Source organism: Octodon degus, unplaced genomic scaffold, assembly GCF_000260255.1.
Source record: "Octodon degus isolate 3935 unplaced genomic scaffold, OctDeg1.0 scaffold00123, whole genome shotgun sequence".
Taxonomy (NCBI): domain Eukaryota; kingdom Metazoa; phylum Chordata; class Mammalia; order Rodentia; family Octodontidae; genus Octodon; species Octodon degus.
This window is the reverse complement of record NW_004524699.1, coordinates 587,756-603,287: the sequence shown is the minus strand read 5'-3', so window position 1 is coordinate 603,287 and position 15,532 is coordinate 587,756. Positions and strand designations below refer to the sequence as shown.

The 15,532-nt window shown below is 60.6% G+C and overlaps 2 protein-coding genes across 9 annotated transcripts; one reads left to right on the top strand and one right to left on the bottom strand.

Moving 5' to 3' along the window:
- Nucleotides 1–2,125: 2,125 nt before the first annotated feature.
- Nucleotides 2,126–9,601, top strand: Noxa1 (NADPH oxidase activator 1). Of its 3 annotated transcripts, none has more exons than XM_023700335.1 (14): nucleotides 2,126–2,486; nucleotides 4,153–4,235; nucleotides 4,888–4,996; nucleotides 5,965–6,099; nucleotides 6,295–6,399; nucleotides 7,136–7,189; nucleotides 7,550–7,593; nucleotides 7,982–8,081; nucleotides 8,477–8,522; nucleotides 8,667–8,710; nucleotides 8,815–8,969; nucleotides 9,043–9,157; nucleotides 9,257–9,371; nucleotides 9,454–9,601. In XM_023700335.1, exons 1-14 carry the CDS (start codon nucleotides 2,310–2,312, stop codon nucleotides 9,579–9,581), a joined length of 1,410 nt encoding a protein of 469 aa, XP_023556103.1. In that variant the 5' UTR covers nucleotides 2,126–2,309; the 3' UTR covers nucleotides 9,582–9,601. The 3 variants fall into 3 exon arrangements, with proteins under 3 accessions (XP_023556103.1, XP_023556102.1, XP_023556105.1); XM_023700334.1 differs by having other exon boundaries at nucleotides 6,292–6,399; XM_023700337.1 differs by lacking the exon at nucleotides 5,965–6,099 and having other exon boundaries at nucleotides 6,292–6,399.
- Entpd8 (ectonucleoside triphosphate diphosphohydrolase 8) lies at nucleotides 9,586–14,172 on the bottom strand. 6 transcript variants are annotated; one of them, XM_023700329.1, is made up of 11 exons: nucleotides 14,078–14,157; nucleotides 13,852–13,994; nucleotides 12,580–12,720; nucleotides 12,389–12,506; nucleotides 11,869–12,054; nucleotides 11,625–11,784; nucleotides 11,317–11,544; nucleotides 10,981–11,241; nucleotides 10,725–10,835; nucleotides 10,257–10,391; nucleotides 9,586–10,178 (listed from the first exon to the last, which is right to left on the bottom strand). In XM_023700329.1, the coding sequence occupies exons 3-11, from the start codon at nucleotides 12,692–12,694 to the stop codon at nucleotides 9,987–9,989; spliced, it is 1,506 nt and encodes a 501-aa protein (XP_023556097.1). In that variant the 5' UTR covers nucleotides 12,695–12,720; nucleotides 13,852–13,994; nucleotides 14,078–14,157; the 3' UTR covers nucleotides 9,586–9,986. The 6 variants fall into 6 exon arrangements, with proteins under 6 accessions (XP_023556097.1, XP_023556098.1, XP_004640411.1 ...); XM_023700330.1 differs by having other exon boundaries at nucleotides 13,852–13,974; nucleotides 14,078–14,153; XM_004640354.2 differs by having other exon boundaries at nucleotides 11,869–12,019; nucleotides 13,852–14,169.
- Between the last annotated feature and the right edge of the window lie 1,360 nt (nucleotides 14,173–15,532).

Here is a 15,532-nt window from a genome sequence, read left to right as displayed (position 1 = left end):
TTTTTTTTTTTGGTGGAACCAGGGACTGAACTCAGGCCCTTGTGCTTGCCAGGGAAGCGCTTATTCCACTGAGCCATCTCCCCGGCCCTGGCTGGTCTTTTAAAATGAGAAACCACATTCTGGTGTGTAGATAAGATGCGGCGGAGAGAATGAACAGTCTTGGCCATGGAATTTGGATGTTTGTATGTAAAGCAATCAAGGGGTCAGGGTAATATTATGGCCTTAGTAATTTTTTGTAGTCCTAGAACATTTTTAACTGTTGAATTAGATTAGGGAGAATTAGATTAGTAACAGTTACTCAGTTACTTGTTATTAAACAGCCTTAAACAGAGTGAGAACACATTCTTTAGAGTAGATAACAGGAAGCATAAGGGAACCTAATAGTTTTGCATAGTTGCGGCGCAAAATTCAGTGAGCCCATTTCAATGCCCTGCTCCCTCCATCACTGGCTCCCACCAGGCCTCAGCTGTTGTAGAGCCCAGAGCACCTGGACCACATGACCACACGAGGTCACACAGGCTGTCCTCTGAGATGGGCTCCTCAGCACCTGGCACCTATCCAGAAGGCCCCTGTATCTTGTCCCCACCCCAAGGCCTCAGCCTAGCCCTAAAGCTCAGGAAGCTGCTTGGTCAGGGGCTGCACAGGTGAGGTCAGTGAGGGGGCACAGGACGGGCGCCTCAACTGAATCTGTGTCCCAAACCCACAGCACTCAGTGCTATGCTGTGTGGAGGCCCCCCACGGATGTCACCCCAGCTGCCACTCATGAGAACCCCTCTGGTCTGTGCAGGTGTCTGGGACACCCGTAGGTGCTCCCATAGAGCCTGACACCTTTGGTCACTTCCCACTACAGCTCCCACCCAGCCTGGCCTTCTGGCGTCTGCACCCCAGCTCCCAGCTCCCAGGGGCTCCAAGGGTCTTTCTGCCCACCCCCTCATGGCAGCTCGAATGGTGCTCCGTCTTGGTGGGGAGGGGACAAAGACTCTCAGGGTGGACACTGCAGAGTCAGGGCTGGCACATCTGCTGCCTCCTGTGGGGCACACATCTCTCAACCAAGAACCACCAAGGGCCATCACAGTTGTCCCTGTACTGCCCATGCGCGGAGGTACAGGACCTGTCCTCTCTGGCACACGTCAGCTTCCCAGTGGGTCCTGGACTGCACCTCCCACCTCTACCTGCTCAGGCCTCCAGCTCCCCACCCATAACTTGCTTTCCCCTCTAATCCTCCAAGCCCCTCCAGTCTCCCCTCCTGAAAGGGAAACTGAGGCTGTGCCCCAATCTGGGCTGGGCTTTTAGAGCCAGTGCAGCAGCTCCCTTGGGCCTCGATGGCCAGATGGTGCCAAGGCAAGGGTCCTGACAGGTGCTGCTGATCATCAGTATTTATCATGAGGGACACGTCACGGTGAGGTATTTAGGGATGAGATTAACATTAGACCACAGAGCCAGCCAGATAGCTCAGTGGACTCGGCTTTGATCCTCTGCATGCCCTGCCAAGCCTACCCCCGGAGTGCGCTGAGATGGCTACTGAGACTGGGCAGGTGGCCTTTAATCCCAGCGCTTGGGAGACTGAAAACAGGAGGATCACTAGGAATTCAATCTGTGTAGTGCCACCCTGTAGACCCTGTACTAAATATACTTAAAAAAAAAAAAAAAGACCACAGATCACAGCGAAGCAAAAGATCCAGTCTTCCCCAGGGAACCCCGCCGACACTGCGACGCGCTCTGCAAGGGCCTGAATGGGCAGAAGCTCGCGGCCCTACACACCGGTGCCCCCGGCCTGTGCCCACCGGCCAGGCCGCACACTTGCTCCTGCCGGCTGCCGCGCACCGCGCACGCCCGGCCCGGAACCTCGACCCGCGACAGCAGTGGCGCACTCAGACTGCTTTACCTGAGCATCTAGTCCAACGCAGGAGGGACAGAGTGGACTCTGACAGAAGTTCAGAAAGGCGGGGCTTAATTACGTGGGCAGGGCTGGCAACTCTCCGGGCTTGGCCAAGCAAGAGGCGGCCGAGTGGCGACGGGTCCGACTGTGGGGGTGGGGTGGGGGCGGGGCGGGAGGGGGATGGTCGCGTAGGGGCGTGGCCTGGCGTGGCCTGGGCGTGGCCTCGGAGGCGGCGCTCCTCTAGCCGCGAAGACCAGTACCCGCGCTACCTTGCGCTTCTCCAGCCCCAAAGCTCCGCGCCCGCACTGCTGCTGCTGTCCACCTCCCGAGGCCCCGTCAGTGCACGCTACTGTCCACACGCGCACGCGAAAGCCTGCGCGGACCTCGGTGCCACATCCTCCGTCCCGCCCGGGCGAGTGTCATCACCGCCATGCGCTCACTCGGGGAGCAGGTGCGCGACTGGCACCAGGGCGCAGAGGCCGTGGCGCGCGGGGACTGGGGCTTCGCGCTGCGCCTCTTCTCAGGCGTCACGGAGCTGCCCTCCAGGATGAGCTTCAACGTGGGCTGTGTGCACCTGCTGGCCGGGGATCCTGAGGCCGCACTGCGGGTGAGCGCCTGGGTGGGGTGGGCCCCTCAGGGTCCAGGGAGGCCGGGAGAGCGTGGAGGCCCGGCCCACAGGGACCCAGGAGAGGGGCCGCCAACCTGGGTCATCTAATTGCCCTGCGCTCCCCCAAAGCCTCCACTAGGAGGCCGAGGCAGGTGGGAGTTGCGTGGCTGGGGTGGGCCCAGCATCCTTAGGGCCTCCACAGTGGGCACCAGACTCAGCATGGCCAGGAGCCAGGGCCTGCACAAAGCCAGGCTCCGAAGCCAAGGCTGTCTGCCTCTAGTCCTGGTGGGCAAGTGTAAAGCTGTTGGCCTGGCAGGGCCTGTGGCCACGGCAACAGATGGGGTTTGACCTCAGCCTTCAGCTCTTGCTGTGTCCCTACTCACTTCTAGAAATCCCCTGGAGCGCCAGGTGCACACAGCCTCAAGCACCTGCCTTTCCAAACACTTCCTGGTCATCAAAGGGTCACCTGTTCTTGGGGAAGTGACAGGAAGCCTTCAGCACCCTGCCTACAACTTGGATAGCTGTTCTCCTGGGCACCATGCAGATGAGGCCCCAGTGCCCACAGAACATCCCCAGGGGGAGCTGGGCAGGCAGAGCTGTCCCACCACCGTGGCTCACTTCATTTACCTCAGTAACAGTTTCCACCCTAAGCCCATCCGGGAAGGGAGCTGCCAGGGTGAGTCAGGCTCATTAAACATGGCGTGAGGAGAGGAGCGGGGCCCAGGTTGTCTTCCGTCTGGGTGGGGGAGCACTGTCTGAAGGTGGGGCATGAGTAGTACAGGACAGCTCAGGCAGGATAGTGACAGGGAGACTAAACAGCCGATGAAAGCAGGGCGTGGTGGCACACACCTGTGGTTCCAGTGCTGGGGAGGCTGAGACAGGAGGGCCACTGCAAGTCCGAGCTGTGTAGTGAGACCCTGTACCAAATAAATAAATAAATAAATAATAAGAACTGCTAAACAGCAGATGAGCAGCGAGGGTTGGTACAACCGGCCATCAAGGGGCCTAGCTGACTGGTGCCTGCTGCTAAGAAACTTGTGCAATGTTGCGTTCAGCTACTGGGTGTGTGGGGCAGTAAATGGCACCCACACCCACTTGGAGGCCCAATTGCCCCTGCTGCAAAGCTCAGGTCAGATCCCTGTCAGCCACAAACACCCGCCCAGTCTGTGGGGTGAGACCACAACCCTCTCCCACCTGGCTTTACTGACGGCCACTGCCCTTGTTTCTGGATGTGACGTGGGAGGAGCAGCGGCCCCCCTTGCCAGGCCTGCCCTCCCGACTTCCGGGTTGCTCTGGTCCTCGTGTGCTTTCGGTGGTGTCTTGTGTGAACTCCCAAAGCGGGGTTCTGAAGAGAAGATCCCGCAGCGCTCCCAAGGCAGGTGCTACCGACATGCAGGACAATGCCTTTGTACATCTGTCCTCATGGCGGACAAACTGGCTTGCAACCCCACCAGCAGAGACCCTGATCCTGTGGCTGGGTGTCTAGGCAGCTGGGATGTGGCAGTTGTGGTGGCAGAGGGGCTATGTGATGCCACCTAGGCTCGTGCCTAAGGCGCTGGACAGTGCCGAATGCAAACGGTTCTCCCCCGGGAGATGGAATCCCAGTGTCTGTGGCATGGGTGGCTGATTACAGAGCTTGTGCTCTCCATGGCATTTTTGTTCCTAGGCATTTGACCAGGCAGTGACCAAGGACACCTGCATGGCTGTTGGCTTCCTCCAGCGGGGTGTGGCCCACTTCCAGCTGCGGCGGTGAGCACAGGGGCCCTTTTGTCTCTGTAGGCTCCTACTCTGCTCTGGTGACTCTGGCCTGAGCGAGACCGCTGTGGTCATTCCAGGCGCATGGCCCATGCAGCCCCCATCCCCACCAAGATTCCAAGGCTACTTCTTGTCATCCCTGGCCCCCTCCTCACCTTGCTGTATCAACACAGACCTGGTGATTAGGCCCACTGGGCACATGAGGAAACCAAGGGTTTGTCCTGGGACACATCCTGGTCACTGCCCTCTGCACCTTGTCTCTTCCTAAGAGCAGAAGCAGGAAGGCCAGTGGTCAGGCTTCAGGCTCTAGTCAGCCAGGAAGCTTACCTAGGGGCGGTGGGTACCCCAGCAAGTGCTGGAAGCTTGGTTTGTGGAGAGGCAGTGGGCAGAGGTCTTGGGTCAGGCAGGGGGATGGGGCAGTGGGTACTCCTGGCAGAGCTGGGCGCAAACCCAGAGGCCCCAGCCCTGGCCCTCTGCCAGCACACGATGGACTGATCCTTGGCCTACCCATCCGGCCTGAGCGCCCACTGGGGCTACACTGTGGACCACCACTGGCCTCCTGTGGATCTCCCCAGGGCAGGGCAGGCTGGATGCTCCTGGGCACGCACTGCAGGCCTTGCCCTACTGAGGGGCTCACTGCCCACAGGTTCCAGGAGTCTCTGTCTGACTTCCAGCTGGCTCTGGCACAGCTTCGGGGCAACAGCGTCATTGACTACTCGCAGCTAGGTCTGCGCTTTAAGCTGCAGGCCTGGGAGGTAAGGCCTTGGGACTCACGTGGCATCAGCTCCCCAGGGCCAGGGGCATGCCCCATGGATGGAGTTACTGTCGTGGCTCGGGTGGGTGAACCCAAGTCTCCCAGAGTCTTGGATGACCTGGTAAAGCTTCACTGAGGAGGCCAGGGAAGAGTGGCAGTGGACAGACTCTGGTTCTCCCTGCCTCGAGGACACTATGAAATCACAAGTGCAGCACGGGAGTCGGGAGGAGCCTCTGGTGCCAGTCTAAGGTGCAGCATGGGTAGTACTGGACAGCTCAGGTAAGACAGCGACGGAAGACTAGACAGCAGATGAAACCAGGGCGAGCCGGCACGCGCCTGTGGTTCCAGTGCTGGGGAGGCTGAGACAGGAGGATCACTGCAAGTCCCAGCTGTGTAGTGAGACCCTGTACCAAATACATAAATAAACTAAGCAGCAGATGAGGCCCACACTGTCCACCAGCCCAGGACACTGGTGGGGGAAAGGCAGGTACGGGTGCTGGCTACAGGAACTCAGGCCACGTGGCCAGCAAGCCACAGGGAAAGAGGCTTGAGAAGAGGTGGGCAGGGTCTCCTGGCGAGGCCTCAGGTGCACCTCAGACTCACAGGAAAGGTGGGGGTGAGGGCTGGGGTGGGGGAAGGGGGTGGGAGGGTGCAGCCATGTTCAGGAGAGAGATGTTAGACCCAGGAGGAGTTTTAAGGTGAGAGTAGAGTTCTGAGCAAAGAGTGGCCCTTGCTCATGTGGCTGCCATGGCAGAGGCAGACTGGCTTAGGTGGCCTGGTCCCTGCTCATAGCCCCCACATCAGCCAGATGCCAGGAGAGCTCTGGCTGCTGTGGCTGCGATACCTGGGTGTGGGACAGGTATGGGACAGGTGAAGATCCCGATGAGGTACCAGTGAGGTTCCGGTATGTGGCCCAGGCAGGAGTCAGACTCTAGACCTGAGCCCTCTAACCCCAGCTGTCACTCCTAGGTACTGTATAATGTGGCGTGTGCACAGTGCCAGCTGGGTCTGTGGGATGAGGCTGCTGACACACTGGCTGAGGCTGTGTCCAGGTGGCCGGAAAGGGCTCGGGAGGGCCTGACGACCGCCCTGTACCACGTGCAGGTGAGGGCAGGCAAGGGGTCCCCACAGCAGGGCGGCCTGTGGCCTGCAGTTTGGGGCTGGTATTTGCAGCTCACCCTCCAAGCCAGCTAGATGACACGAAGAAGCTTGTTGGGGAGATGGCCTGGAGGGCTGTGGCATGTCCCGGGCTCTAACTGTGCCCAGCAGCTACCAGCTCTGTAATTCCATCCCCAGAAGCAGGCTCCCCTGCAACCACGGCAGGTGCCCCCGGGCGAGGTCTTCCGGCCCCACAGGCGGTACCTGGAGCACCTAGAGCCCAAGGACTTCCTGGGCAAGGCCAAGGTAAGGCGTGGGTTGTCTGGGCTGAGGTACCTCTGGCTGCACGGAGAGGGCCCAGCAGCTCCCACCCTGAGCGCCCTGTTGTGGCACGGGACCATGTGGTCCCAAGGTCATTTGGATGCTGGGCAGGGCTGAGGTGACATCCCTAGAGAGGGGCTCTGTCAGGGGATGGAGCTGCTGTCTGCCCCCTGCCTGGTCCACATCTCTGAGGGTCTCCACTGCAGACCTCGAGGGCCTGGGGAGCGACAGTGGCTGCCTTGGGCTGGGTCAGCCTTGTCAGAGCCAGGAAGCACTGCCAAAACCATAGGCCTGGCAAGCAGCTCACCTCCAGAGCAGGGGAGAAACCCAGGGATGAATGACACCAACTCCCAGTGTCACAAAGGGCCACCTGGGCACTGGGCTCAGGCTGGCCACACACTTGTGGTCTCCAGCCACAGTGCTGGTGCCCAAGGAGCCACACACGACACGACTGATGCGTGACTACCATGAAGCTCAGAAGTGGGGCACGTGGAGAGGGCATGTTCCTGTGTCCATTTACAGCACAAGGGACAGCACGTGGAAGTTATGCCAGACGCTGCATGGCCACCATGGGAGCCCCTTTGCCACGCATGTCCTGTAGCCTAGCAGTCTTGGGCTGGGCATGGGTGGTACCCACCCTGGACTTCACATGCAGTGGCGCGGAGCAGGGTGGGGGAACAGGCTCTGCAGTGGCCCTACACACTTGTCTGTCTCCCACCAGGTGGTGGTCTCCACTGACCCTGAAGCCCAGTCCTTGGGTGTCCAGTCTGTGCAGGTGGGTAGGTGGCTGTCCTGTCGCCCAGCTTGTCCTGCCCATCTCCACAGAGCTGCCCTGTTGGGGCTGGGGAGATGGCTCGGTAGAGTAAGTTCTTGCCGGGCAAGCGTAGGGTCCTGAGTTCAATCCCTGGTACTGAAAGAAAAACAAAAAAAGAACTGCCCTGTCTAAGAATGGTGGTTCCGAGCCTTCTTTCTTGCCTCTCTGCTTCCCTGGAACCCTGACCTCTATTGCTAAAGGGGGCGGCTGTGCTGTCTCTGTGAGACCATCCTGCCATGGTCCCTCTTAGGGTCTGGGGTAGGGGACCTCTCATTTGTGCTCCATCCTTGGCCAGGACAAGGTTGTCATTTGTGCTTACAGGGACCGGGAGTCCACAGTGAAACTGGCTGTGAGGCTGTACCACGGTAGGAAGGGGCCTGGCCCCCACACCTCCTTCTCCTTTAGGGCAAGGCCCTTGGACCAGGCGCAGATGGGCCATCAGGGGATGGGACCAGCATCACCTGTTTGCCGACTCAAATGGGATGGGGCTCTTTGTACAAGGAAGGAGTTCCTATCTTTTCCTCCAGGAGTAAGGAACATGGTGGAAACTGAGATTCGGCGGTCACTGTGACCCAAGGCAGCTCCAGGATGAGGGATCAGGTCCATGCTGAGCTGCCCAGGGAAGGGACACCCTGACACATGATGCCACTGAGACCAGGGGCACTCAGATTGGGGGCGGTGAGGGTGAGACTGGCCCTGAGACCCTATGCCCGTACTGCCATACGTCTCACCTCAAGGAACCCTCCTACCCAGGCCCCGAGCCCTGGAGCCCCAAGGAGCCAGAACCCATGATGGCTGCCGTGGTGTAGTAAGGGAGGTTGGCTCTGGCCCTGCTGGGCAGATACACCAGATGGTGAGTTGGGCTGGCACCAGGGGCTAAGCCAGCCCTCCATGGGGCCGGACAGGCTCCAGCCCCACATTTTAGCAGGCAGGGACACTGGGGCTGGGTCAGATCAGGACAAGTGTCCAGCAAGGGTGGCTTTGGTGTACCCTGACCACATCGCAGGCCTTGCCTGTCTCTCCTGGGTGCAAGGGCCCAAGAGTGACAGAGCCGGGGACAGGTTGGGAGCAGACAGTCCTGGTGGGACCTCAGGGGTCAGGGGCCCAGCCCCTCAGCTGAGGGTGCTGCCACAGCCTTCCTTCCTAATGCCAGGGACCCTGAATTCCTGTGCCCCACACATGGGGTCCCCACCCCCCTTCCCACTCAGGGGCCCTTACACCAGGACCCACTTGTAGCTTCCCTTACAGAGGCCCAGGGTGGCGCCAGCTGTCAAATCAGCCCCTCTGTCTTCAGGTGAGGAAGTCCAGGTGCTGGGGGCTCCATGAAGGGAGCGAGTTAGCACCAGGCCTTTGGTGCTCCAGGGTGAATCGAGCAGCAGCAGCTGCCCTCGGGCCATTCTGCTCTTCCCACCACTCACTAACCCTATGTCTCTCTCAGGACTGCCTGGGCCTGGCCCCTCCAAGGTCCCTGTGAGCACCAGGGTAAGAGATGCGCTGAAGCCCAGGTCTACCCCCCAAACCTTCCCTTACCCAGGGCCCCATACCCACCCAGTGGAGACTTCAGAACTGCCTGCCCCTTGGCCCAGGGAGCAACTGTACTGGACTCTGAGGACTCTGTGACGGTCACCGTACAGTGCACCCTCACCGTGGCACTGCAGGTCCCCCGAGGGGCTGGGCTGGCTAGCCTGCAGGCGCTGCTGGCTGAGGCCCTCCCTGCCCAGGCCCGGCAGGCACAGCTTAGGTGGGTGAAGGGTGCACTGGGAGTGGGTGGGTAGGGTGACCCTCACTGTCCAACCTGAGCACTTTCTTGGAAGTTACTGGGCCCCAGAGGATGGCAAGCTCTGGGTCCCCATCCTTGGGGAGGACGCACTGCAGAAGGCATGGAGGGATGTGGCCTCTGCCCCCCATGGGCTGCGACTCCAGTGCCGGGTAAGTGCAGCAGACAGTTGAACAGGGAGCTGAATGGCAGAGGCAGTGGGCATGGGCAAGGGGGCCCTGCATCCCCGCCTCAGTCTCCTCCTGCCCTAGGGTGCTGGTGGCCGGCCAGTGCTGTACCAGGTGTCGGCCCAGCATGACTACTCGGCCCAGGGCCCTGAGGATCTGGGCCTCCGCCGAGGGGACGTGGTGGACGTCCTGGGTGAAGGTACCCTGCAGCTGTCCAGGTGGGTGCGGTCGGGGCCCAGCCTGTGTGGGGACAGATGCTGACCGGTGTCCCCTCCCCACAGTGGATGAGGCCTGGCTGGAGGGGCACCAAGACGGCTACATCGGCATCTTCCCCAAGAGCTTTGTGGCTCCAGCCGGTGGAGTGGCACCTGTGTCTGGCCCAGAGTCCAAGCAGGAAGACAGGCTCTAAGCACTCTTGTTGCGAAAGGTTTAATAAAAACACCACCACCATGTGTTGTGTGTGTGGCCTCGGCAAGGAGGGGTCCTGTGGACTCCTAGGAGGGTGCACCGGGGTGCACGGGCCCATGGTGCCACTTCTGCAGGTCCTCTGGTCACAACAGGGAACAGCGGTCCCAGTTGCCAACCTTAGGGTTCTGGAGGCTTGGCTGGTTGGTGCAGGAAGGCCTAGTTGCCTAGTGGCTGGGGACAGAGGGGCCAGGGTCTGGCAGAAGGACAGGGAGGCCACAGCAAGGGACACAACGTCCATGCTTCTCTCTCAAGCGCTGCTCACCAACCCGGGCTGCCGAGGTGGCGATGCCTCAGACAATCCCGAGTCCCAGCTGTGGCCATCACAGTCTGTCCTGGCAAGGCCTGGCTAGTCCTGGAGCCAGAGGAGATGGACTGCAGCAGCCCCAAGAATAGCCACCAGGGTCAGCACTACAAATGCCACTCCAGCTGCCCAGACCTTGTAGTTCTGTGCCCGCCACTCAGCTGGTACCTCGGCTGGGATCATGCCAGTCAGATTCAGCATATAGCCCAGTGTCCAGCCAATGTCAGTGCCGCTTGCCTGTGGGACGCAGTGGCTCAGGGCTCTGGGCAGCTTCCCCAGACCCTGCCCGGGGACTGTGCACGGTGGGGGCATCACCTGCTTCTGGAACTCTATGCTGGGCCAGGTCTCCTCTTGGAAGCCGTAGCCATCCCGCAGCAGCGTGAGCATGTACAACCCTGAGGCACAGTAGTACGGCAGCCAGCGCTCCTGGCCAGGGTAGCTGGCTTCCACCTGGGGCCAGTGTGCCCGGGAGCCAGTGAGGGCCAGGACTCTGATACTCCCTGGCCAGTTCCCTGGCCAGTGGAGCCTCTAGGCAATGGGGGTGCCCTCCCTTGTCCCCACAGGGACTGTGAAGAGTGGGAGAGGTCCATGCCAGCCACCATGACTACCAGAGGCTAGGGATGGAGCAGGACAACAAGGGGCTCCACCTTTCCCTGACTATAGTACCCCCAAGCTGCTGCTGCTGCTGCTGCTGCTGCTGGCTAGCATGGGCTCCACCATCAAATCTGAGTCCTGAGAAACCCACGAGATGGGGAGGGCTGGGACAGGGAATGGGTCACCCACCAGCCTCCAGGGCCTCTGGCAGAAGTCCCAGACCGAGGCATTCACAGTACTCAGCGGCTGCCTGGAGGTGAGGTTGAGGAAATGGAAGGTGTAGTAGAAGTTGGAGAAGGCCTAGGGGAAAGGACAGGTTGTGTGCACCTGCAGGAGGCCAAGGCCTTGTGGGCCCGCACCTGCATCCTGCACCACCCGGGGCTCTGCTGGGCTCCTGGGGTCAGCTGATGCCTGGCCCAGAGGGCGTGGGGCACTAGGTGCTCACATAGAACTGCCCCTGCAGAGGGGGCTGGTAGGCCCCGTTGAAGGCGCAGTCTCCCTGGTCCTGGCAGCTGAAGTTGAAGAGCTTGCGGATGGCCATTACACAGGCCCCAGGGTTGCCCATGCCCTCAACGCTGAGGTTCTGCGTGGGGTCCAGGGGTGTCACGGTGTGGACACAGGGCGACTCAGACAGGGTGGCCATGGGCAGGGTGGTCCGGTAGCCACTGTGGTAGCATGGGTGTCGCAGCAAGGCAGACGGGCTGCTCTGCAGGGAGGGCCGAGGGCTGAGCTCCAGCCGGGCCCCCCGGGCCTGCATGCTGGTCTCCCCACACCAACCAACCTGCAGCAGCCCACCCAGCAGCCTGAGCAGCACTTGGTCACGCCCGAAGCAGAGGTGGCTGTGCGTGTAGACGCTGTAGTTGGTGCCATAGAGGTGGAAGGTGGCCTGGCTGCTCTGGTCCAGGATGGGGCCACGGGGCATGAAGCAGATCTGGGTGGAGGCCCCGCCCATGTCCAGGGCGCCCACTAGTGTCCCCTCGGCGGGCTGAATCCACTGTCCAGAGGAGTACTGTGCACAGACAGGCGCTCAGCCCTGGCCGCAGCCTTGCCCTGCCCATCTGCCAGCCTCGCCCTTGGGCCACCACACACCTGGATCAGCCTCCCCAGCAGGTAGTTGACAGTGATCCAGCTAAAGGCTCCTTCGTCCTGTCCAGTCAGCACCTTAGCACCCCAGAAATCCAGGGGAGACTGGCCCAGGACCTGAGAGACAGCTGTGAGGATGTCCCTCGCCTGGGAGTTGTTCTTCTGCCTGGGCAAGGATGGGCCAAGCTGGCGGGAAGCTGGCTCAGCCCTGCTGCCCCACTCTGCATGCACAGCCCCACACTGGCCTCACCTGAGCAGCCTCATGCCAGCTGTGGCCCCCAGGAAGACAGGCGTCTCCCCCTGCCGAGCTGCCGGCACCAGTGCCAGTGCCTCTTCCAGACAGCCCCTCAGACTCTCACCTGCCCGTGCGGGGTCGGAGGCATAGGAGGAGATCCCAGGCCCTGAAAAGGTGCCCAGGACAAGGTCCAGGCCAGGGCTGGAGGCAGAATGGTAGCTTCCTCACAAATACACCCGAGGCTTGCAAACCATACCACGGAAGACCTGGAGATCACCTTGGACTCCCTGGTGGGCCCTACACCTGTGCAGTGGACTTGGGGTGGTGGGGCCTCCAGCCCTGTCCCCTGCCATCAGAGGAGCTGTAGTCTTGGCCGCCAGCACCCCCAGTTCCAGGTGGGCAGAGAGGGATAGGGGAGGTGGGGTGACAGTCCCGTAGGGTGCAGCCCAGCCTGTGCTGCAGTTGTGAACCCTCCCATGTCTAACCCTCCCATGGACCTTTCCCTGCCAGCCCTGTGCAAGAACTGCCCACTGACCTTCTGCCTGGCAGGCTAAGGCCTGGCTGACAACACCAGTGTCCTTCTCTTTGTTCCCTGGCCACTGGTACACAAAAAGGGATGTATGGGAGGAGCCAGCATCGAACACAATCCCGAACTGGGGGGAACACTGGGTCAGCAGAGTCCAGTAGCCAGTTGCCCCACCCCACCCCCAGCAGTGCAGGGTGCACCTTGGTCTCTGCAGGCAGCAGGACGCTGGTCGCCTCTACCAGGATGAGGACGAGCACAGTGAGGCCTGAGGCTGTGGCCACCCCTAGCAGGACCATGAAGATCCGCTCCTTCCATGATGGCCTCATGGTGGGTGCGGGTGCCTGTAGGGCGAATGGGGACAGCAGTAAGCACCAAGACTCCTGCCCCGCCCACTCAGGTGCCCTCAGCGCTGCACAGGTCCTAGGATGGCCCACAGGGTCTGATTAGCCCTTTTCAGTGTTACTGTCGGGCAAGTGGCCTCTGTGGGACCATCAGAAGGGATGGGACGCCCTCACCTTGTGCTACAGGGCAGCCCTGCTCCCCCTCCCCTCAGCCTCCTTCTCTGTCCTAGACTGAACTCCAGCCCCACCCAGCCTCACCCCAGCAAGTTTCTCACGAGCCTGCACCAGGCCTGGCAGGTGGGGGCCACACACGCACCTTGTGCAGCTGCCTCTTAACAAAGACCTCTGTTTCTTTTTGCAAACCCAGCCTGAAAGTCTCCACCCTGAATCTGAGACTTTCTCACTGGCCCCAGAGGGCCTGAGGCAGGTGACCGGGCTGACTGCACATTATTCCTGGGCCTGGTCACCCACTCCTCCTGCCCAACTCAGGGCTCAGCCCCAACCACCCTGGCCTGCTGCACAGAGGGGCTGCTAGCCAGCCTGTGCTTGGAGCTGCTGCACCCTGGACGTTGCAGCCCAGGTGGAAAGGCCCCAGCCCCAGTACATGGAGTCCCAGGACTTATCCTGTCACTTGTCCTCTAAGAATGCCAACACTCCCCATGTGCATCACCGAACCAAGGGCAGGTGGGCCTGGCTGTGTGTCCCCTCTGGAGAAGGGGGAGGCAGGGAGGACAGGCGAGCTGCCCAGCCTCCAGCCTGTACCCTCGCCAGCACCCATGCTCCCTTGAGAAAAGGGCACGGGAAGCATGGGACAAAGAGACCCTCTGGGAGAGGAGCCACTGAAGATCCCTACCTGGAGCAAGTCAGCCCCTGCCCAGGACAGTCCCCAGCCCAGCAGTGTCAGCAGACCAGGAAGGTCCTCAGAGCCACAGCTCCCTGACCAAGGCAGTCCCCAGCCCAGCAGTGTCAGCAGACCAGGAAGGTCCTCAGAGCCACAGCTCCCTGACCAAGGCAGTCCCCAGCCCAGCAGTGTCAGCAGACCAGGAAGGTCCTCAGAGCCACAGCTCCCTGACCAAGGCAGTCCCCAGGCCAAGAAGGTTCCAAGCCAGGCCACCTGCTGGGCACACTCACCTGACAGCTGACCGCACAGGACTGGGACCACTGTGCCCAGGTGCACCGGCCCTGGGCACCTGCCGTGCTCGTCTCAGTCCGCTTCCATCAGGACCTGGGGTGGAGGTGATAGGCATGTTGGCCCTGGTGACAGAAGTCAGGGGCTGCCACCAGGGTCCGCTCTGCCTGTCTCACCCACCCGCCATCCTGAGCCCTGGGAGGGGACAGAGGAAGTCAGGGTCCTCACTGTGACCTTGCAGCTGCGCTGGAATGTGGATAGGCAGGTGTGGGGAGCCCGGAGACCTGCAGTTGGACCTTGCCCTCTGCCCTGTCTGCGAGGCCTGTCTAGGGCAGAGTCAGGTGATGCTGACCAAGAGGCAAACAGAGCTGGCCACTGCCGGGGAGGGGAGGACGCAGGGAGGGCATTCGCCTCCACCTTGGCTCAGTTGCTTTTCCACCCTTAGGTGTAATTTTCTTTTTTCTACCTAAGCCCTGCTGTATGTGCCGCTGCCACGGACTCTGGTGCCCCCTGCTGGCGGTCTACACTCAGCCCCCGGCTCTTGCAGGGTGTGGGAGGTCCTTGCCGACCCTTCCTCTGTGCTTATCCCTGTGGACACAAGACAGCGTGACAAGCCTCGCCCCTGCAGCCAAGCAGGGAAGCTGGCCTCCACCTGTGGGTGTACATGGGTGGGCCGGCAGAGCCGAGGGTTTCAGCCACATGCAAACCTGGGCCACCATTTTCTCCCAGGAGGGCTAATTCCACTGCACCCTGGCTGACATGCTATGACAGTTCATGCTTTCAGGCCACCTGACCACGAGGCCTCATTTCCTGAGGTACCAAGACCCTCACCCCAGGCCAATTCCCAGCTTTTAAAAGCATTTTTTTTTCCAAGTTTTATTTGTTCGGAGTCAGGGTTTTACTATTTGTTCAGTTGCTCAGGCTGGGCTCAAACTTGTGATATTGCTGTGTCCACCTCCCAAAGTGTGGCCCGCCTTTTGTGGACATTTATCTCAGCCCTTCAGGGACCTGGCTTCTTTTGCCTGGCTTTTTTTTTCAGAACCGGGGATTGAACTCAGGCCCTTGCGCTTGCCAGGGAAGCGCTTATTCTACTGAGCCATCTCCCCGGCCTTGCCTACGTCTTAATCAGATTGTTCCACATTAGGGTTAAAGGGTTCCTTGCGCAGTTTCGACCTCGGTCCTTGTTGGATATGCATCTTGAGAATATTTTCTCCCAGTTCGTAGACCGTCATCACTTTAGCAGCGCACTCACTGCATGCTCAAACGCTTGCCGAGCTCCACCTTTTCAACCCGTGCCTGATGTACAGTGCTTTTCCTGTCACGACCAGGAACTGAACGAGCCTTGCAAGGCCAGTAAGTCACCCGATCTCCTGAGCAGGGAAACAGCGAGGACCTCAGAGAGCTGCCCAGAGGAAAGTCACTGGGGCACAGTGGCCCATGCTTTCAAAAAGAGCCCTGTGGCCAGGCAAGACCATGACTCATGGGGCCGATGACACACTGGTGATGCGCGGCTCCTCGCCACAGCAGTACCAGGAGCCCTAACCGGCCTTAAAAAATGTGTGTGTCTCCTAGGTCTTATTCTGACTTGGTCTTCAACATCCAGCAAAAAGTCTAACCCAAAAGAAACAAAAGAAGAGGGGCTCGGCCTGGCAAGTGCAGGGTCCTGAGTTCAATCCCCAGTAC

Bases quoted from the DNA above. Each gene is read 5' to 3' on its own strand.
- Entpd8 (XM_023700329.1), bottom strand. From the start codon at position 12,694: ATGGAAGGAGCGGATCTTCATGGTCCTGCTAGGGGTGGCCACAGCCTC. The intron at 11,545-11,624 runs GTGTGTGGTGGC...GTCTGTGCACAG, and splicing joins TGCTGGGGAGGCTGATCCAG to TACTCCTCTGGACAGTGGAT. The intron at 11,242-11,316 runs GTTGGTTGGTGT...CCCTCCCTGCAG, and splicing joins TGCTGGGTGGGCTGCTGCAG to AGCAGCCCGTCTGCCTTGCT.
- Noxa1 (XM_023700334.1), top strand. From the start codon at position 2,310: ATGCGCTCACTCGGGGAGCAGGTGCGCGACTGGCACCAGGGCGCAGAG. The intron at 6,400-7,135 runs GTAAGGCGTGGG...GTCTCCCACCAG, and splicing joins ACTTCCTGGGCAAGGCCAAG to GTGGTGGTCTCCACTGACCC. The intron at 8,082-8,476 runs GTGAGTTGGGCT...CTTCCCTTACAG, and splicing joins CTGGGCAGATACACCAGATG to AGGCCCAGGGTGGCGCCAGC.